We start from the raw sequence: 21,877 nt of genomic DNA, 5'->3' as shown, positions 1-21,877 counted from the left end.
AGACCTGAGGGCTACATCAATAAAGAGATCATATCGCAGGGTACTACACAAGGGATGGAGCACGAGACAGCGTGGACGTGTAACAGCACACCTTAATGCCATGCCTTCGAAACCTACGGTGATGAAGCTGGGAGAGTCACCGCTAAGCATGCGCGCCGGGCCATGATGCGAGTCTCCTAAGTCTCGACGCCATACCGCTGCATACAGACATGAAAGACATCCTTTCCTTTCTTTGGCAGCTCGTCGCCGATCGGGGCCCCCGTCATGAAGTGAGATAAATGACGCCGTTCGATGAGAGAGTCCGAGAAGAGTGCCTTCATCTGACACACGCTGGGCGTCGCAATGACAAGGATGAGGGCTCCACAAATCTTATTGATGGACAAGAGGGATCGTGCCCCAATACGCGAAGGAAAATAGGAGGACTCGTTGAGGAACAACATCTCGAGGGCCACAAAGTGTCTCAGTCCGCGGAAAGAACCTGATCGATGGACAATGCATGGAGAGGAAAGGTCCTATGGCAGATATCATGTCTCAAGACTGGTAGCGGCTTTGATCTCGTCAGAACAGTTCAACTACCTTGCCATTGCACTTACTTACACTGGCCTACCTAGGACCAGCCACGGATTTGAAGAAAAATTGTGCGACAAGACCATGCAAAAGCGCAACGTGCTTCAACGACAAGGCAACGATGACTCGGCCTACAGCCCTTAATACTTACCCACAACACGACTAGCTCAAAACCAAAAACGCAAGGTCGCTCGGGAACACGTCTGCCTCACTAGTCATGACGCGGCCGCCAAAGTATCGAGCTTTACTAACAAGCGTCGAGTGCATTTTAGCCCTAAGTCCAAGCACAATCTAGTTGGCAGTTGAAGATCCACTGCACTCCTCATAACCATCCACGCTGACCGTTCACTGCTCATAAACACCCAGAGCTATACCAACATAGCAACGTATCAAAGGTTGGTGATTTGGGAGACTCAAACGAGATGGAGCCCTCGACTCTGGAGTAGTAGCACAGCTGCCACGCACAGATCCAACGCTCGCCCGCCTTTCCTGAGGACAGTCTTGCACATCACTAGCACGGAGGAAGTCGAACTGCCGTGATTTGACTGGTCGGAAGAAACACGAAGGTGAACGGGAAGACAAGACATATACCAATTTCACTACCTCTGACGCCTACATACTCGCGACTCTCAGAATACTCGCTTACTCGACACAATGAAGAGCGTGGCGCGCTACAGAAGGCTTGCGAAGGCTAATGAGGCTTAGGGACGCACGACTGTGGAAGGTGAATCTTGTTGGACTGTCTCGTAAAACCTTTTGTCTACAATGCGAGAGAACACAAAAATACCAAAGCACTAGTCGACCCTCACCCTCGCTGCCTCTCTGCCTACGACTTTGCCTAAGCCTTGCTCTCCTCTTAGCGCTGCTCGGTCCGCTCGCCTTCACCTATTACTCTTTAGCATTTTGGAACATGAGCGCATCCTGGTTCGTCACAAAGACCTACGCTGTGAAAGACAACGACAACCAGCGACGCAAAGGGACGAAGAGGAGTCGTCAATCTGAGGATCTCGACGAGCACTTCACGAACAAGTTGGAGGGACTGTGAAGTAGTACGTCATAATCGCCCACTCGTCTCATACCCTTCAGAAAGTCTTACTGCCCAACAATCCCGTTCAGGTGGCGCAAAGCAGCCCTCTGACCTACTGCACTAGCCCTCTGATCCACTGCACTAGACCTGAAGACCTCCTACAAAACTGTCTAAACGCTTTTGTCCTAATGGAGCTGCTACGGATGCACTGCTTCGGCGGTCAGCCCCGTCACGACAATCCGGTACTCGCTCAGCCAAGCAGAGGCCACTACCGAATTCTGAGGCCTTCATTCCATTGCCCCTGGAGATCGATCAGCGCAAGATCCGGGGTACGTTTAAGCATCGACGCTATATGCTGTGTGGATGACGCATTGACGCATTGACCCACGGTAGCACTTGCTGCGCTATACACTAAAACACGACTAGAATGTCAAACTTCGGACTATCCGGCAAGCTAAATAATTTCTCCGCATTTCCAGGCTGGAAGCGGACATTTTCATCGAGTAAGCGGTTTGCACGGCATCTTAGAATTTGACGCCACCAGGTACAGTTCTGTATCTGGGCCCATGTCTTTCTCAATGAGGCAGGTAAGATGGGACCTTGATCTTCTAATTCTCCTCATCTGGCTAGATCTCATAACATGCCCGCGACAAGGTGCTTGGCCATGCTATAGCGCGCTCCGCCATGGCCGTCGTCCTTGGGTATAAGGAAGTAAAGAAGGTCGCCTTCTTCCCGACCGTAAGAGGAGACCTGCAGATCGACACGAATTTGTGTCCACGGCGCTCTTCAACATGCCTTCTTTCACTACAATCAGATCTCTTCTTGGACTATTCTTGACGTTGTCCCTCGGCTCTTCAGCAGCCGACAGCGCATCCAAGAAGCCCAAACCATTGACTCTCAATTTCGGCTCCTTCAGCAATCGGACGAGCTATGTAATCGCCGCCGAGCTTGGCTACTTCAATGACGTCGGCCTTATTGTCAATCAAACAGGGGTAGCTGGCTCGATTGTCGCATACCAGAACCTGCTCGACGGTGGTCTCGATGTCCTCGAAGGCACTATTGACAACATCCTCGACCGGCGCTTCAACCAAGGACAGCAATTCTCTGCAGTGGCGCAGACTGACCAAGGCGATGGCCTGACTCTCTTCGGCTCCCCAGACATCACCTCCATCCAACAATTCCGCGGGAAGACGCTACTGGTAGACAGCCCGACCAGTGGTTACGTTCTTCTAGCGAGGCGGATACTCAGCTTGTATGGGCTGCAGTACCCAGACGACTACTCGTTCGCAGTCAGTCTACCCCCCAGCTCCATCTCCAATCCAGCCCTCACAAGACCGCATCACTGACGTCTCGTCATCATAAATCCAGGCAGTAGGTGCCCAACGCGTTGCTCAACTCCTCGCCGGCGGCGCCGCAACCATATTCCCCTACCAAGTCCTCGCGAACCTCATCGCCGCCGCCGCTCCCGCCCCCCAAAAACCCAACATCCTCGCCCGAGCGCAAGACTTCGTAAACCCCTTGTCCGACCTCGTCTTAACCGTCGCCTCCAGCACGCTCACAAACCCCAACGGCGACAAATATCTCGCAATCCAACGCTTCGTAACCGCCCTTCTACGCGCAAACGCCTATCTCGCCAAGCCCGCCAACAAGCGGAAAGTGATACAGCTGCTACAGAGGAGTGGTGGATACTCGCCTGCTGCTGCTGCTGAAGCGGTCTATGGATATGTGACGGATCCGGCTGTTGGGGAGATCGCGACGGATCAGATGGGGAGATTCGATGTTAGTAGGCAGGGCTTGCTTAATGTTATCGATGTTCGGAATCAGTTTGGTGGGTTTGCGGGCGTGGCGGAGGGCTTTGATTTTGTTGATGCGATCACCCCCGGGCCGGGGAAGTTGATTGATTATGCTTTGAGGGATAGAGCGTTGAAGGATGTGTAGGTAGGTGGAAATAGCGAACCGTGGTTGAGATGTAGCGGGAGGTTTGGTCAATGAGGGGACGGGACATAGGACAGGCTGGGTTGTTCTATTGCTTCAATTGGCCGTGGATTCTCAACGACGTGTGATGCCGTTCGCAAGACTGCCGCTTGCAGCCTGTACGTGGCCCGTTGACGATTGTAACGTATGGCTTTTGCGAGGTCTTAGGTCTGTGTGCTCCACTATGTATGATGATCACGATCAGAGGAATTCTTCATAAACAACCTACACCAAGCAGGGCAGAAGTCAATCTGCTCGCTGGCGGTTAGCTTACACAGTGGGACATCAGGATTTGAGAGAATGTGCGCATGCTGTTGAAAGCAGATTTGGCCTCTCGTTATCAATTGAAGAGCCTGGGTATCAAGACTCATCGCTTCTCTCCCAGCTACCCTTCGTATGATGTATGACCTGCTATTTGGGCTTGCACGTATGGCGATAGCCCTGAATCCTGTCTCTAGTCCTCCACACTCTCCTCCAGATTCACCTCCAGCAGCACCTTCTTCGCGGCTACGCTTGCCTCATCGCTCTCGAACGCTCTCTTCTTCCCACGTGCTTGCGCCTTCTTGTTTCCTTTCTGCAATTCCAGCTGCCTTGGCAGCTCCTCGGTCTGATACCACACAGCGTACTCCCTGATCCCGTCCCACATTTCCAGGTGCTCGTCGAGCCGTGGCCCGATGCCCCATTTTATGATATTGTGGAAGACACGACGGATGTCTCTGAGCGCTCTGCGCTCGTCGTGGTTAGATTGAGAAAACACGGTGTTCATGTGGAAGAGCGAGTCGATCGTGCCGTCGGGGAAGAGGACTCTCTCGCGCCAATGGACGTATACGGTCACAAGGTCTGGCTTCACAGTTGCCGAGAAGATCATCGTATGGGGGTCCGCGCCTAACGGGCGCTCGAGCATGGGATGAACTTGTTGATCTTCGATCTGCCCCGATTGCATTGCCCCAGTGGATAGTGATTGCGCAGGATTTTGTACCGGTTTAGTGACATGCTGACGTGCATGAGTGATTGGCTGCTTTTCTGTTTCGTAGCTTCGTGGTTCCCACTCATGGAGGATGAGGTCAGTTAGCACGCAATCAGCGTTCACGATTGTCGCTCCACCACAACGAGCTTGGTCCACGGCATCGGCGGTGGGGCGACCATCCGCTTTTGCCTCAGCCAAGAAAAAAGGGTGATACATCTCTTGGGAGATGGTTAGGAGGTTAGAGAGGTGGGACGGTAACGGCGTCGGCATAGCTGTTCGATCTGCGGCAAGCTTTCGGCAATTCCTGAGTGACATGCCCATGCACCAGTCCGGCTTACTATTCTTCATTCCATCATTCTTCCGTAAAGCTTCGGAGAGCTCTTTATCAAATTTCGGATCGCGATATCTATGCGGTAACAACATCCCGCGAAATTCCCTATCGATATTGACCCGGATTCCTTCATCGACCAAGAAGTCTTTGTAGGCTGCTTTGCCATCTTCCAGAACGAAGTGACCATCCTTCATCAATATCGGCATAGCGACATGGAAGAAAGTATTTTCGTTTGATCGCTCATACTCCTGATGTGTAATATTGAACTTTTTCTCTGAGCTTGGTTCTGGATTCTTGACAGCGGGTGCCTCGATGATTTGAAAGACCTCCTCTTTGAATTCCGGATACCTTTCAAATGAGTCTCTGTTGTTGAACAAAAGTCCATGATTTGCCATTTTTTCTCCAATTGCTGAGATGTCCTTGGCATGCTTTGATGCTACGTACGAAGTATGAACCGACGATAGCTCCCCATACGCGATTCCCTTGGTCTGCGGGGTTGTGAGAGCGTTTGACGAGGACGAAATTAAGGAGCGAGGTGGTGTCTGCGTAGGTCCCGGCATGCTGCTAGTGTGCTTTTTAAGGTTTGTAGAAGTAAGCGGAAGGCTTGTCGTAGGTGTGGTGACTGATGCAAGCTGTTCAGAGGGCCCGTCGGGGGACTTGAGGACTGTGGAGGGGGGCGAATGTGAGAGGGTAAGGGATCGTGCGCGGGCGCTGGTATCACCTTGTACCTGAGTGTGAACGTCAGAGATTATCCTTCCCACTGACGAGACAGGCTCACCAAACGTGCCCGTTTCCTTGGGGGCTCACTTGCGCTCGACTTGGTGTCCACTTGAGCGCCGAATTCTGGCTTGGGGCTTATCTTTGAAGCCCATTCGCGTACGTCAAATGACATGTGGATAAGTGGAGTCGTAAGACATGCGCAATCGAATCGGTAGTGGACGCGACTGAAGACGTGAGGTTGTGCCGATGATGTTGAAGAGAAGGTGGTACAGAAGGAAAACAAAGTGAAGGTAAACATTTCCGTCCTTGCCGAAAGGTCCTTCCCGAAAAGTGACGTCAGCGGGTCAAATCTTTAGTGTCTTTCTAAAAGCGGGTTAGAGCTAGGGTTGATGGCACTTATGAAAGAATTGACACTGTACAAGCATCGTAGGAAGAACTTATACGTTCCCCCATCCAGAGACAATGACTTGACCAACTAAGAGGGCATCAGCTCCGCACATAGAATCGGTATCGTCACTGAGATTTGGCGAGGAGGACACTTGATCAACGCACACAATCACAATCACATCCTTAATGTCGCAACGTTTCATTTCACAAATAACGCAGGCCGCATTCGAAGTACCAAACTCTCGACAAGTAACGTGAGAGACATTCACTTAAGCCACAGCCCAAACGTCAGCCCGAGCAGAGGTACAAAGACGTTACCTACTACAACACAAAGAAAGATATTCCTTATCGAACATCTTGACGAACAACGGTGCGATGCAAGGATAAACACGACGACAATGCACTAACAACTACGAATTTCTCGACGTATATCTATTCTCAGAGACTCCCACGTAACATATTCCTGTTCGCCACTCTCTCTAGTCGTCAAACACGTCTAGGCCGCATTTAACAGGGGATGCAGTCGGCCGCCGTCCGAATCCGTCGCCCCGCAGCTTTCCTCCAATCCAATCCAATCTACCGAAAGCTCAACCAGTTGATTCGAAAAGTATACACACCTTCCAGCATCCAGCATCAATCCTTAATAGCGCCTGACCATCCTCTTCTTCAAACCACATACACGGTATCGTTACCCCTCTATCACTATGCAGCTCTTTCCTTATCAGCCTCCCCCTCCATCCCCGATGAGTCTGCAGTCCGCACATCTACTCCACGCCTTCCTTAGTACTGCCTATCCCGACCACCCCATTTTCTGGTATCGTAGCCTTTATTTCCCCCCCTCCCCCTCCCCCTGGCCCTCTCCTGCCCCTGTACCTTGCAGAGTCCAGCTCCCATTCAACAATTCCCCCCTCATTGACCCCCCATAGACTGCATATCCTCTCCCTCTCCCCAACCTATCCCAGCACTTCTATCTATCCTGGGACCAAATGCATCTCACTACTTCCCTCCTTCCCTCCTTCCCTCTTACCATACAGCATCGCATCAGACACCGCAGCAGCCGCCATCCATCCACTCACTCACTTTTGTATCAAGCTCGCTTCCTCCCCTCCCCTCCCCTCCCCTCCCTTCTTCCTCCAAGATTTCATCAGCATGCAAATTTGCCGACTGGCAAAGAATTCGGTTCTGGCGAGGAGAATGGGCGGAAAAGGGCGGAGACTGCAGTGATGATCTAGAAGCATAGATGAGAACGGAGATGTTTCTTCAGACATTGTGCAGGGGGGAGGAGGGGGGTGTGCGTTTTGCAGGGGGCGTGTGCGAGCGGAACGAGAAGGGAGCCACGCTGAGCAGCAGACAGGGGAGTGGCAAAGATGGAATTTTGCATGCTACCTTTTTAGCCATTGGAAGTATTGGGGTTTTGGTATGGGGCGGAGTCACAACATTGTCGTCATCATTATTCTAGCATACCCGCTATTAAGTCACTAAGACCAGCTAGCCTACATTCGTGATATTATGAGATGAGACATCTCTCTGCCGCGTAACCTCCCAGTTCTCTATAGAAATTGTCGAACGCAGACGTGGTTGTGGTGCTAGCAGCCGCAGCATCATCCTCAGTCTCTGCAACATCTTGAGGTCCTGATACAGCTTGTTGCTGGCCTTCCGAGGCTGGCTTACCAGCCCTTGATCCCCCCTTCAAGTCTCCTCAGCTTCATCCCAGACGTCCGGATTCAAGGGCAGCGACGCCAAGTCTTCCCTTCCGCCACTTAACGGCTCATCAGCAATATCGTTTCCGCCATGTTCCCCGATCTGAACGTTGGAAGCGTTCTGTATTACGTTCGACGCGTTGGGGAGTAGAGTGGGGGTGGTGTCAAGCCCAGGGGATGGATCTGGGCGCACAGCAAGGTCAGCGGGGGCATTGTCAATTTGCATCCCGCCAACGGTGTCATCTTTGTCGTTTGATAGGCCCAGCGCTAACGTTGAGATTGATGAGGCCGGGGCTGGTTCGAAGGGTGGGTAGTCGGTGAGGAATTGGTTGAAGTCTAGATCGTCTGCGCCGTAAGAATCCTGGTTGTCGATGGGAAAGAAGTTTTCAAGAGGAGCGTCGCCAAAAGGGATTGGGGTGGCTTCTAAGGAGGGGTTTCCCACAAGTCCTGTCATTGCCTTTTCCACTGTCGAACGTTCTGTACCCACGTCCCCAAGTGCCGTCTGCTCATCAACCTGCCCAGATGCCACCGGCTCCTGGATCACGCAATGCGACATCATCCATCCGTCTTCACCATCGGGGTTCACAATGCTTATTTCGGTCTTCCACTCCATCCCCATCTTTCCTCCTGGTAGTGCAATGATCGTATACTTGCCTCCCGGCACGTATACGTCCTTTGTCATTCCTGGCTTGAGGACCTGATTGGCACTAATTGCACGGAGTACAGCGTTGCGGCTCACTGGGCCATCGATATTAGTCATTGTAGAACCATCATAAGGATGCCCACGATCAGCATCCGACAAGAAAAAGTTCAGCTTGTTGACCATGTCTGCGGACCAGGCCTTGTAGCCGCGGCTATTTTGCCTGAAGTGGTTGATTGAGTAGAGCAGACCCTCAAGATAGTAGAAATTTGGCAGCAAGTCCATGTTGGCCGCAATTGGGGAGGGCGCGTTGATGAGGGAGAACAGTGCGACGGGGACGCGAGTGAGGAGTTCTTGCCCGTTGAGATTGTTGATGCTCAAGAAGTTGTTGAGCCACGACATCGGAGGAAGCTCGATATACTGAGAGATTGCGCCATATGCCATGGCAGAATACGGGTCGCTTTCATTGCTCAAGAATGCTTGGAGATCGGCGCCGGCAAGTCCCCAGGGATCCACCTTCGAAGTTGGCGAGGCAGAGTCTTGGACAATCATCCCGGGCGTATAATCTGGGACCAATGGTAAGAAGGCACCATGACTGAGAGTGGTCATGGTGTTAGCAACTAGCTTTGAAAATGATACTCGCCGCGCTGTCGAGACTTGTAATCGATTGGAGTGGGTATCGCGCTTTGGAGGATGTTCATCCAGCAATCCATCAGTGAGCGCCGTGCTGTTGCTACGTTTGCGCTTCTGAGTTGACGGGGGTGTGAGAATCTGGCTGGAATGGGGCTTCGTGTCATCAGCTTGGTTAGGCGGCGTCACAGGCACTTCGCTGGACTCTTCAGTGATGTCTTGAGTCTGGTCTGCCATCTCTGCTGCCGCAGCTTGGCAAGTCTCGCTCTCCATGTGTCTGTGGTGTGGGGGAGTGATGGAGAGCGAATGAGAGTTTTGGTGTAAGCCGACATGTTATATGTTATATCAGAGGGGACGGACCTGAGAGCGGCGATGAATTGCGATTGCTGCACGTCGGGCGTCCGATCGGGGTCGCGGTGTTTGGCGGTCAGCAGCAGATAGTCGAAGGCATCATGTAGGTTCCCTCAATGAACGGTCGGGCATCGCGGCGAAGATGGCAGTGGCGATAGCTCTGCATCCATCTCGATACGGATCGTGTCGGAAACTATTGGTCATGATGAGATGGATTAGGGACTTGAACATGAGCCTTAACACTCTGATTGCAGGTCCTTGGGTTCTGGTGCGGTCGATCCTGCTCCTGCAACGGTGTAAGCGTAAGTCCGCTCAAGGCGGACAGCAGCATTGAGGTCAACCTTATGCCTCACATTGGTATAGGAGTTTCTCACTGAGATCTGAACGAGCTTATCTCTTGGTTATGCTGTAGCGCTGTGTGCTCCAAATTGGCGGACCTAGCAATCTTGCCGTGGTCAACAGCAGGTTCTCAGATGCCAAGCCACAAGCCACAAGCCACAAGGCCCCTGCTCCGCCAAGACGTCAAGAGAAGCACTAGAGTAGATAGGGCAAGGCGCGTCTGGTAAGGGACCTTCCGCTGGATCCCGCCACAATTACCCCGCAATCCAGAAGCTCAATGACGGACTTCGACGGCAGACTCTGTCAAAAGCTGAATGAGGAAATGAACCTGTCACATTTTATTCCCTAGCTTTCGATCTTAGATGTCGAGAAAAGCTCGATCAGGTCTGGCGTTGCAGAAGACTTAGTAAGCCTGGTCGAGAACGTGGTAGACACCGGAGATAAGGGTGGCTTGAGATATATCTCCGCGTGTCCTTCCCGCTTCAGGTTAGTGGCTGGGCAGCCCGCCTCCGCCATCTTCTGTCTCTACCTCTTGATTTCTTCCCATCATGCTCTATTTGACAGCGTCATTGCCATCATGCCCTCAGCAATGCTATTGCGATTGATTGTATCTTGTTCTCTGCTCTGCTTTCCGACTATCGTCTGACGCTGTCCGTGGTGGGCAGCCAAGCGCGGAGGCTTTGAGACACTCATCTCTGCTTCATTGTCCCAACCCCTGTCCTCATGTCCAGAAAGGTGCCCATTTCACCCACTCAGGCAATGCACATCTCTAAATCCAAGTCATGACGACTGCTTCCAGCAGGCTCGGCCAGAACGTGCAGGGGAAGGGGCGTTCCCTCCGTCAGAATGATGGTCTTGATTCAGATGGCCCTGGCGGTCATAAGAATCTGCCATTTCCCCATTGCTTTGGCATTCTCCTTGACCACAAGTCTGAAATCTTACAAGGTTCTATTGCAACATTTATTCAACCAACACTGCAAGATCTTTTCTCTTACATAATCCAACCATCAACCGGCTTTGGAGAAATTGAGGCCAATGGGAACTGCGAAAAGAACAGTATAGATCCTTACACCATTCTTCTTCTATATGCTCTGTAGATTGACATGCTAGCAGTGTGATCAGTGCCACAGAAACCATATTAAATGCGACCGAGTTAGTGCTGGGCTTATCCCATGTACCAATTGTCGCCGAAAAAAGATTGATTGTATGTATTCACCCACGATTAACTCTCCACCAGCGCACAACTTCAATGCAAGACCCACAGATGGTACAAAAACAATGTTAGCTCCAAGGACGCCTTTGCTACCGACACCTTGCGAGAGCCCAACTTCCTTGACTGGGGGCTCACCGACGTTCAGTCTCACATTAGGGGTCCAATTCCCCTCCGCGCCATATCAATCCTGCCAACCGCAAACTCTTCTCACGCCTTCATCCACCTTCCCGACAGTCCCCTGCAATTCAGATCCTCACTCGATGAGGCACCCCTCACTCTCCTCAACTCTATCATCCTCTACAGACGCCTCAACTATGTATCAGAGACCAGACCTTCATACGCTTAGTAACGGATTTATCGTCGCTGACCGCCCGGATCTTGAGAAAAGGTTCGCAAGCAGTCAACCTCTACATCTCTACGGATAGGTAAGCGATTGGCTGGCTAACGATCAAGTTTGGAGGGGCCAACAGTCTCAAGCCGGGCATGCTGGAACACAACGACCGTGGGGAGTCGATGCGGGCTCAATGCTGGTGATAGTCAAGGCGTGTAACAACAAAGAACGGGGTGAAGGTGATAATCAAGACCACTGCAGGTGATTTGTACTTACGCAATGAGTTGCCTTGGCCGCCTCTTTTATGCAGCATCCACCTATTTCAAGAAATACAGCTATGCGGCAAGCCCCAACTTCGTTGCGTCTCCGAACCTTCATCCCATGGGCTAATGAAACATACACAACGAGTCACAAGACAGTCATTGTTGCAGAATGGACGATGGGAGGCACAAGAGATACCTTCTCTCCCAAAATCTTGCGCACCGTTCCCAGTCCTCTCTCATGCGCCCCTCCAAACACCGCTTTTTTCTAAACTGCACTCAGCAGGATGGCCGTTGGCAATTTCATTGATTGATATGTCAGGCCTTGGATCGCCGCGCCTGACTGCATTGAGCCTTCTTGCTTCAGCCAGTACGGAGCCGTCTCTGTCGGACTTCGTTGCTCCATCACCAGAGTCATGCGGCGTCCCGTCCGAGAGCAGACGTCCGTCAACGGGACGTCCGAAATTCATTCCCGGGCTTCGTTCTTCGTTTTTCCCACCGTGGTAGAAATATTCACTACAACCTCACAACTTCTCACACTCGCTTTCTCATCGTCAGAAAAGCCATGAGCCATATGGTGCACAAACGGCTGCGAAGCCGCGTGTCGACGGTCTCAGATTCCGAAGAGGATGAAACGGACGCTCGCTCCAGCTCTCCGTCCACCAGCTCCAGTGATGAAAGCGTTGACAGCATCCAAGGTCGACCTCGTCACTCTGGCCCTACGAAAGAAACGCAGCATATCAGGAATCGTAAGACCCTCGAAACATCTGGCAAGATGCCTGGAACATACAATTCTCCAGAAGGGCTGAGAGTCGACTTTGGTAATGGAGAGATTGGGAAAAGACTTGCACGAAACGCTGCCATTGAACGAGAGCGGCAAATGCAAGGTATGCTCCAAGGTCCTCGCCGTTGCATTGAGGCTGACCAACGTCCAGCCGCTGCTCAACTTCACCACGCACGTCAAGGCGAGCAATTTCGAGCACCAAAAGCCCGTCTTGAATCGCGCAGCCTAGGGGCGTCAGTACCTCCCACCTCTCACATTTGACACTCTTGGCTGACTGACCTCCTCTCAGGAAATTCCTAACCATCGTCCTCTTGCCCACTCTCTGCGTGGCAGTGCCTTTGATTGTCTTTATATTCGTCTGGAGCCTCTATCACTCCCTTTACAGCCCTGTGGCCCCCGTGCCCATCTGTCCAACCACTACTCTCGGGCGTTCCAGCAGGCTCTATCCTACCTTCAACATACGCCTCAACATTGACGAACAGCTTCACATCCCCGTTCTTGAGGCCCTAAACCTCTCCTCACCAGCCGCATCGAGACCCATGACCCTCAAAACGCTCAAAACCCGCCGTCGGAAAGTCCTCAGCGCCTTCGACGACTTGAACACGCACCTCACATACACCCTCCCCTGCGCATTCAAGAACTACGCCCGCCCAGCCCCAGCCCCAGCCCCATCGCAAATCCAAACCTCCATAATAAACGCCCACCTTACGACGACCATCACCACCGCCCTCACCCGCACATCAAACGCCCAAAACGCCCTCGCGCGCCTCTCATCCCACTACGCGACCCTGACTGCCGCCTACACTTCCCTCGCGGACATGGCGGCCCAGAACATCGCCCCCAGGGATCCTACATGGCTTCAATGGACTTCTGAAGGCTTCAACAAATACGTGCGGCGTAAAGTTCCTACGCCGTGGGCATACCAGAAACTATGGGGCGAGGCAGTCGCGAAACACGAGGAGTCATTGGACTGGGCCGATCGTACGCAGCGAGCGGTGGAGAATTGCGTGGCGGAGGAGCGGGCGGTGGAGAGGATGGCGGAAGAGTTGGGATTCTGGTATACAGAGCTGGTGGAGCTGGAGGTTGTGGCGAGGATGCCGGCGGCGCTGGATATAGCTGAGCTTGATGGGTGTTTGAATGATTCCAGCCGTCGTGGCTGTAAGAAGTTGAAGGGGGATGAGGGAGGGGGAAGGGGAACGCGTGATGACCTGGTCTCGAGAGTGTGGATGAAGATGGAGGGGATTTTTGGGAACCCAGAGCATCGAGAAGGGATGATGGGTGGGAAGGAGGACGGCGGGGAAGGGGTGAGGGACTTTCTGAAGGGGTGGTATCATGATCATGTCGTTCCGAGGTCGGGTATGCATGAGGCTGCGGCTGAGAAGGCTTGGAGGGAGCTGGATTGTGTTTGTGTGGGGGGAGAGGGCGTAATGGTTGGAGCTGGTGAGTGAGGAGAGAAAGAAGGACGAGAGGGGAGAAGATGTCAGGAGGTTTGTATTAAGAGAGGGAAGGGGATTAGGGAGTGGGGCGAGGTTTGTCGTTGTGGAGGACCTGAGGTAAGTAATCGTGAGAAAGGATGGCATGCAATAATGTCAAATGAGAAACGGCTTAATGTGTTTTCCCTTCATAGACAGGGAACAGACTGATGCAATAATGACATACTTATTTTACCTTCCACCCATTCATGATTCCACTGTTACCGTCGTCCGCCCCGCCCTATCCCATCCCGTCTATATAACGCCCTCATTCTCTACACCTCTACCTCTATACATCCTCATCGATTGATTCGGCTTCGTCTGAGTGAAATCACTCATTCTGCTTCATCCCATCCCATCCCGTCCCACCGTCCCACCATCTCAGGGCGTTTTCCCTTCCAGCTACTCATCCATCCTGCGCCTTCCCCCAGAGGCCTTTACAAAGCCTCCATAGGCCCCGAGAGATGGCACCCGCCTTCCCTTATTTTATCTCAAGCTTTTGGAAATTTCAGAACGTGTATGGACTGGGTGTTTCTTTGGGGGAAGATGGATGGGGGATGGAGAAGGGTTGGTAGAGGGGGAGGTGGGGAGGTGGGAAAAATTCCGAGACTGCCCTTGTAGGCAAGTAATCGTTGAGGTGAATGAGCAGCGGGAGAGAGAGGAGGGTAATAAAGATAGATGCTTTGGTCAGGAGGGGAGGGAAAGGAAGGGGCGCAAGAGCGGGAGGAGGTTTGGAGGGCGTAGGCGTTGGTAGTAGGCTGTGCGTGGGCTGGGACATATATGATTTGGCCGGTACGGTTGGGTTGGATTGGGTTGGATGGGATTGGATGGGATTTGCAAAGCGGTAGGCTATGAGACTTGTTGAGGCAATGGATATTGAGTGGAAACATGGACGGAATACTTTGGTATCTAAGAAAGGCAGACTATGTCAAGTGAAGAGAGTGGGGATGGGAAGGGACAGACAGTAGCTACATCGTCATTTCCACTAACATGCGGCCGTCATCATCATCTCTCTCTCCACGTGCTTCAGTTCGGCTGTGATCTGGTTCCTTTGTCATGGCTGACTTTCTTCACGCCAAACACCTGTGCCAACTTCGCTCGCACAGCATCCCCAATTTCGTTGCCCTTACTGTCCTCCGCCGTTGTGGCAAGTTTCAAATCCAGAAGATGAATCATCGCGGCATCATAGTACTGGCCAGAAAGTGGGGCGTTGCGGTTCAGACTGCGGACAATCAGCGTCAGTAAGGCTATGGCAAAGGCAACAAAGCATGACAGCGGTGAGGAAAATTGGGATTGGGAGAACGGAGATCGTGGTGAGGGTAAGAAGGGAGGAAACGGAGGGAGCTCACAAATTCTCAGTCAGAACGTCCTGCAGCCAAAACAAGCATCCAGTCCCAAATATGTAGCACAGGTGAACCAAAACTCTTCCTCTGACGCGCATCTTTGGCATCTGGTCCACCAGCTTCTCTTCAAGCTCCGACACCTTCATGCCGTCTGGTAAGGGCCCTTGGTCATCAGCGCCTGCCTTATCGTGAGCTTGAATCAGCTTCTTCACCATCCTTTTGGCCTTGGCTTGATTGATATGTCCGGTTTTACCGAACTCCTGGTCCGCGTAATCTCCCAAAAACAGCGTCACGAACAATTCCCTCATGCGTCCATATATGCCCTTCGACTGAGATGTAAGGGCGTACATGAAGCAACGCATAATCCCCTCCTCAAGCGAGTTCGGGCCTGTAGCCTCTTGATCTCCACGGGGCAAGATGGTAAGCTCGGGTTCGTTCTGCCCCTCTAAAAGGAGGGAGGGGGATAAGTCGTCTGCATTGAGCATTGATTTGAGCGAGTGATGAAGTTTAAGGTCGTCGAGCTGACGGACTGTGCGCCATATAGGACTTTGCTCGTTGATAGGCGGCGGCTTGGTTGTGGTGTTCTTTGGACGGGCGGGAGGACGGCCACGAGGTTTTGTTTGGGGGGTATTCGGTGGTGTCGGCGGATGGTCCAGGGTTTTGTTTGTACTCCCGCCACCTTCCCCTACAGGTCGCGTAGATTTACGAGTCTTTCTGGTGGTGGTGTCCGTGTTTTTGTTGACAGGGTTTGGCGCTCTAGGGTTCGGTGGCTGTGAACTTGGTTCATCGCCGGCAGTGGTTGTTTTAGGCCTTTTACGAGAACCAGCATGACTTTCAGTCTCGTCCTGTTCTTCTTCAGTCTCAGAATCTTCTCTTGATCCTTCAGCGTCTGCTTTTCTCTTTACTCGATTGCGTTCCTTTGCCGCCCGCTGTTTTTCTTTGGTCTGCTGCTGCTTCGCGATCATTTCTTGGAGCACTAGTTCCGTCTCTTGCTCGATTTGTATTTTTGCAATCCTTAAATATTCACCGAGTGCTTCCTGATCATCGGCAGCCGTTGTGTGGCTCTTTTCCTGGCCAACGGGGATCATGAGAGAGACCATGTGTAGAGCCTTCAGGGCGTCCTTCTGCTCCTCGTTCAGAGGATTTTCCGACTTTATAGTAATTTGATGAAGAGCTAGTATAGCCTATATATGTCAGAATCTGTACATACTTCATTTGAGACGACTTACAGCAGGCTGCAGTATGAATTGGAGACATTTCAAAACCTCCGATGGAGCAAAGTCTCGCCTGGAGTCTAGACAGCCATCCATTATAGGTGACTTGGGGATAGTTTCCAATGGTCGCCAGCAAAGCCAACAGAGCTGGTCAAGCCAGTGAAGAGAGGATGAACCCATGTTTTGAGGCTGGAGGTCAAGCGGACTTTGGACGGGGGCTTGCGTTGGCCCCAGATTTGTTTGTTGCCATTCGCTACCCATGGCCGATTGGAAATCGTACACGCCATCTTCCAAAAGCTGAATTATCGACGAAGATGAGTGAAGTGGCAACGCTGATGACGTACAGCTGTGAGTATTTGCTTTAGGTGAATGAATAAATGAGTGTTGCGATGGTGACACGGCTGGGCAAATCATAGCATAGAAGCCCTGGAGCTAAACTCTTTGTGCTCCATCGAAAAAGTTCTTGGCGTGCAGGGTCTTCGCGGAGAATCCTGCGAGACTGCCAAATCCTGCATAACATCATGAAAACCATCGCAACATCGCTATCTGCGTTGACAGCCGCATTCCAAATATGGCTTCGAGTGTCGACCCACCATACTCCCTTCTTTCCAACCTCCTCAACTGCCCTATATTCCCACTCACTCTTGAAAACACAAATGCTCCACCTGCAAGCGAAGAGAAAAACATGGTGAAGCAAGTTGCTCGTTTGAAGGATGATGATGTTAAGGGGTTATGATATAGAGCTATGATGGATGCAAAGAAGTAGGTGGCGGAGCTAGAGCTTGAGGGGTGCCGCCACAAGAGCCGTAGGACGAGGCCTAGGGTGCAAAACTTGACTGTATTGCCAATTTCATCAACGCGGGTCAAATGTACGAAATGCGTATTACGGCTGGATCTCAAGCAAAGGTAGGAGGACGATGCCGAAGCATCAGGGGCAAGTTGGGCAATTGGCGATCAAATCTTGGGAATGGGGGAGGGAGTGCAGAACAGGAGCCTAGGAAAAAGTGTGTGGGCGAGAGAGAGGAAGAGGGACATTGAAGGGTTCTATTGATGAACGCAAATGAATTTGACGAGGTATTCGGATCAAGTACCCTTAATGCATCGTTTCTCAGACAGAATTATTACTGACAATAGACACCAGCCAAATGATCACCATGCCCACAATCCCTGAATCCTCAATTACTCCTCCACTCTCACGCACCTTCCTCTCGAACTTCACTCCATACTTTACCCTTCTAGCCATCTCTCCCTCATCAAGCTCCCTGTATTTCCTTCGTCAAAAACCTCGGCCTGCTGCGAAAGTCATGGAGGTCACAAGAACATCAATTACATCCAGGAACTAAGGTGAAGAATGGTCAGACAGCAGACCGGGCATATCGATGCACTAGAACGGACGCGAACGTCGCTGTATTCGTTAAGGCTCCCTTTCAAGCGCTAAGACGAAGAGAAGAGAAACGAAATTGGAAGAAGTTGGGCGAAGTTGGGTGAAGTTGAGATTGACGGGGGAGGAGAGGGATAGCTATGGAGCTTTTCCACCAAAGCTGGCATGCACGCAAGAGGAAGGGAAGAGTACAACTTAGTGTTCGACGACAATGCGGATCTTAACGGTCATTGTATCGCGACTAAAGCGATGTCATATCGTGTAAAGACTCTGCGGTGCTTGAGCTGTGCTAGGAAATGTAGACTGTTTAGCTGAACATATTGAATTCTACTCTCGGTGTATACGAGTCTGTGCATCTAATATGCCGCATAGTTTCTGAAGCTACAACACATATGCTCTTGCGTTCTCAATGTTAACCCCATCTTCTCCCAACCCAATACCTCAATCAGCCTTCCCATGCTCCCTCTTTACGTCTATACTGCCCTACGCACCTCTTTCGATCGTGCAGAGCCCACCAAATCCATGTAATCCCTTATCCTCCAAAGCCGACGCGGGAGCGCAAGTTGAAGCCCACCACACAAGAGATTTCGGTCTGGCCGTCCCCAGAGTCCCCCAAGACTCCATTTTCTATCCAGCTTACAACCCCTTCCTCCCTCCTTCGCACCCCCAAATCTCCCTCTTCAAATATTTCTCCCTGTCCTCTCCTTATATTCTCCAATCTTCCACCTAAGTTCTCTCCCTTTGCCCATCCAAGATCTTGAAGAGTAAAAAGGAGCGCCCTTGCTCTTCTCCTTCTAATGCACCCTGTCCTACTAACTGAGACGAAGATTGTCCCTCTTTTCCAACGCCGGACCTAGCGCAGTAGGCTGATCCGTCCGCTTCATCTTCATTGCGCCCCGTTGTAGTAGCCAACTGTTCATACGCTGGTTAGGCTTGCGCATCACCGTCACTTTTGCCTTTCTCCTCATCTTGACCTTTTGGTTTGGTAGCGGGAGTTGGCGGGTGCTCTTCGCCCTCTTGCAGCTTCAATGCTAGACGGTCGCACGGCTGACGTAGCGTGGGTAGGTGAGGTTGCTAAGGGAGTCGGAGGGGTGAGCGAGGGTGGTTGGGCGCGGTAGGTGCTCCATTTTCTTCGCGTCGAATTCATGGAGCTTGAGGGAGAACCAATCGACAGCTTCTGCGTCGGGACTTTGGGTGTAAACTTGCGGGAGGCGCCTTATTCTTCCTTTATAACCTGCTTCGCTTTCATGATGTTCATGACCTTGAACGAGAGTTCGCACGCCGCGTTGTTGAGCATTGTCTTGTGTCTAGGCGATGTTCTTCTCTTTCGCAACGTGGAAAATCTTACTTTGAAAAGCCCTGCATGTATTTTTTTGGAAATTGAGGGTCGCTGGTCGTGCCCTGAGACTCTAGGATAAGTTCGAATCTCCTAGCGCCATCTTCGTACGGTGGACGAAAAGATTCATCATCTCAAATCGCGAGCTCAAGCTTTCGCCGGTCAAAGGTGTACACTTCCTTCAATTCGAGGTGAGATAGAGAGGTCCAAGCTTGACGTGTACGCGCAATATTGAGTTCAAGGATTTGTCCACTAATAGACCGGACAGTTTGTCCCTGTCTGTTCTAATTCGTCCCTTGCCGAATCCCTCCTGCTACAACAAAAACCTCACTATCCAAATCTCAAGCACCTGGCTCGCGTGAACCCCTAGAGAGTCGACTGGCAAAAGACTCATTGCGTACAATTGCAAGTGTTGTTGAAGAGATAGCAATTTGAAGAACGTGAATCGTTGGGGTGCGTGGAATGGCGAGAGAAAAAAGTGACGGTTTCCACAAACTCATCAAAGAATCAATTACACCTGCGACGGCAGGCTGAAGACGGTTGAAGGTGGAGACAGAGATGGAGGGAGAATTGCAAGAACGATGACATATGCCCTGGTGGGTGAAAGAAGGAATGAACCCCGCGGAAGGGAAAGCAACCCTTATGCTAGAATCCCATTTCTGCAAATACGATCTTCTGACGAGCATTCTCGCCCGCTCCTACTGCGTTAGCCAAGCAACTTCCGGCATTAAAGCTGCAAGGCGAAGATCGGTCTTGATACCTACACCAGGCTACAGAAAGCAGAGAATGCAGGAGTAAAGACAGGAGGATCAGCAGCTGCGGTCGCTGTACTCGGGGCCATGCAGGTCAGTAAGACGACCGGTAGCCTAGAAGGAAGATAGTCCTCAGTAAGTCTGTTGGGCTTGGAGGTGTAGCAACAATGCTAACGATTAGCAATAGATAGTGCTACGATACTTCACTCCTACAGCCCATCCTCTCAGCTGACTGCTTACAACCGATACCTCTCACACAGTGTGTCGTGAGATTTTAGCTACCACAATATCTGAATTTCTCAACATGCCTTAGAATGGGGACATGAGGGACCTTACACCACGTTAAGACAGACGTCACACACGACTACGTTAGAATCCTTCCAATTCCACCAATTGCCCTCGACATAAATACATCAGACGTAATGACAGGTGCTCCTTGTGGATCGGGATCCCTCAATAGTGGCATATACTTGAAAAGATCAGAACCAAATGATAGAAAAGCTTGGAGGGTCCTGCATACATGCTCGATTTTGGCACTCTCCTCTCGCTTGCGAATCATGACATAAGCTACGACGGTTTGAATTGCGAACATCGCTTTCACCACCTCGCCAACCCCAAGTATTGCTCCCACACAGGCCTCTATGTTCTTCAACAGACGCCAAGAAGGCCACGACCCCTCTAGATTTACGCCCGAAACTCCCCTCTCTCCACGCCTCCCATTCCCTTCGTATCTTCGCCCCAAAACCCTCTCCACTCTCCTGTACGTGCAGCCGGGGTACGCAAGATCGCGCAGGCTCTCATCCAATCTCTCGCCGGCTTTAACCTCTGCCCTTATTCGAAGCCAGAACATTGGCAACAGCAACAATAGCAACCACAGGAATATTGGTAAAGGGAAAGCCGCAGGAAGGTGGGCGACAAGAATGCCACTAGGGTTGGGACGGGCTGGGCGGATGCATCTGAATATGCACGGCGTGTGGTGAGGATTGAGGGAATAGGGCCGAGGACCAAGAGGTTGTGGTTGGCAATGAACCTTCTGCGATGCAGTGAGGCGGAGAGCAGATGAAGGCTACGATTATAAAGAGTCAAAGTAGGTAGCGAAGAAACGGCTTCACATACTCAATCAGACAGTCATTGAGGATGGCAGCCTTGCGCGGTGTAAGCGAATAAACATCAAAAGCATCAACTTCCCAAACCCCTCAACCTCTCCACCCCTTATCCATCTCCTACGCCCCCACTATTCAACCGACCTATACCAGCCCCTGTTAACCACAATATCCACAACCTCTCAGAAGTTCCCCCTAAAAACCATCCATCCCCAGCACCAAACATTGTAGACGCCTCGACTTGAACACCCACTATCTTATTCTCACACCAACACCAACACCAACAGACTTGATTCTTGACCACCAAGCCCCCCCCCTTCCCTCATGCAAGTACCCTCCACCGCTTATTCGAAGAAATGATCGTATCGTCCACGGCTGATCTCCAGCCTGTCGAACGAAGCACTCCAGTGAATTCAGAGTGGCGCATCTGTGCGTAACCACCCCTCCCCCTGCAAGCTCTAAAAGTTAGAGCGGTCGGGTCGGGCTGCTGACGACGGGGGAAGGGTAAGGCAACGATTTCTTCGCGGAAAATTCTGGGCGCGAAAGTTTTTTACAGTCTGGATTGGGCATAGGAGGAGGTTGAATTGGCGTCGGGCGTTGAAAGGGGGGGTTGTGGGGGGAGGGGAGAGGGAAGAGATGACAAGGGGGGATGGATGGGTTAAGAGTGGGAGATGAAGCGGAGGGGACGGAGGGATGGAGTTCAAGCGTGGAGGCGATGGGAAGGTGGTAGGGCATGGATCGAGGGTGAGGAGTACGTGAGGCAGATGTTGGGTTGGCTTTGGTTGGGTGCAGGATCAGAGAGATTTTGCGAGAGGGAGGGTCAGAAGTGGCAGCGGGGTTGGGGGGGATTTATTATGGACGATATATTGTTGTGATATGACGAAGGATAAGATTCCAATGCTTTTTATATCGATTCTCTGCTCGCTGTGCCCTCTACGCAGGCCGACTTCAATAAATGGCATTAGATGCGAGTATCTTGTCTACGTATCTCCAAAGCTATCTCTCCGCGATCTCCTTCTTTCCATTCCCTTCAGTCTGTCCGGTTCCGCAAACAC

At 51.7% G+C, this 21,877-nt stretch overlaps 5 protein-coding genes across 5 annotated transcripts; 2 read left to right on the top strand and 3 right to left on the bottom strand.

Moving 5' to 3' along the window:
* Nucleotides 1-2,385: 2,385 nt before the first annotated feature.
* Nucleotides 2,386-3,532, top strand: KY384_008056 (uncharacterized protein; the record flags this gene model as incomplete). The annotated part of the gene is made up of 2 exons (XM_044816545.1): nt 2,386-2,883; nt 2,963-3,532. The coding sequence occupies 2 exons, from the start codon at nt 2,386-2,388 to the stop codon at nt 3,530-3,532; spliced, it is 1,068 nt and encodes a 355-aa protein (XP_044666595.1).
* A 111-nt stretch (nt 3,533-3,643) lies between these two features.
* KY384_008055 (uncharacterized protein) lies at nt 3,644-5,261 on the bottom strand (the record flags this gene model as incomplete). Its single annotated transcript, XM_044816544.1, has 2 exons — nt 3,644-3,738; nt 4,037-5,261. The coding sequence occupies 2 exons, from the start codon at nt 5,259-5,261 to the stop codon at nt 3,644-3,646; spliced, it is 1,320 nt and encodes a 439-aa protein (XP_044666594.1).
* A 2,401-nt stretch (nt 5,262-7,662) lies between these two features.
* On the bottom strand, nt 7,663-9,216 carry KY384_008054 (uncharacterized protein; the record flags this gene model as incomplete). Its single annotated transcript, XM_044816543.1, has 1 exon — nt 7,663-9,216. One exon carries the CDS (start codon nt 9,214-9,216, stop codon nt 7,663-7,665), a length of 1,554 nt encoding a protein of 517 aa, XP_044666593.1.
* Nucleotides 9,217-12,011: 2,795 nt separating this feature from the next.
* On the top strand, nt 12,012-13,669 carry KY384_008053 (uncharacterized protein; the record flags this gene model as incomplete). The annotated part of the gene is made up of 3 exons (XM_044816542.1): nt 12,012-12,324; nt 12,373-12,454; nt 12,658-13,669. 3 exons carry the CDS (start codon nt 12,012-12,014, stop codon nt 13,667-13,669), a joined length of 1,407 nt encoding a protein of 468 aa, XP_044666592.1.
* A 1,050-nt stretch (nt 13,670-14,719) lies between these two features.
* KY384_008052 (uncharacterized protein) lies at nt 14,720-16,346 on the bottom strand (the record flags this gene model as incomplete). Its single annotated transcript, XM_044816541.1, has 3 exons — nt 14,720-14,915; nt 15,043-16,220; nt 16,266-16,346. The coding sequence occupies 3 exons, from the start codon at nt 16,344-16,346 to the stop codon at nt 14,720-14,722; spliced, it is 1,455 nt and encodes a 484-aa protein (XP_044666591.1).
* Nucleotides 16,347-21,877: the final 5,531 nt, after the last annotated feature.

Source organism: Bacidia gigantensis (assembly GCF_019456465.1).
Source record: "Bacidia gigantensis strain McMullin 20006 chromosome Unknown contig_283, whole genome shotgun sequence".
Classification (NCBI taxonomy): domain Eukaryota; kingdom Fungi; phylum Ascomycota; class Lecanoromycetes; order Lecanorales; family Ramalinaceae; genus Bacidia; species Bacidia gigantensis.
The sequence above is the reverse complement of the archived record's forward strand: the minus strand, read 5'-3'. Positions and strand labels throughout refer to the sequence as shown.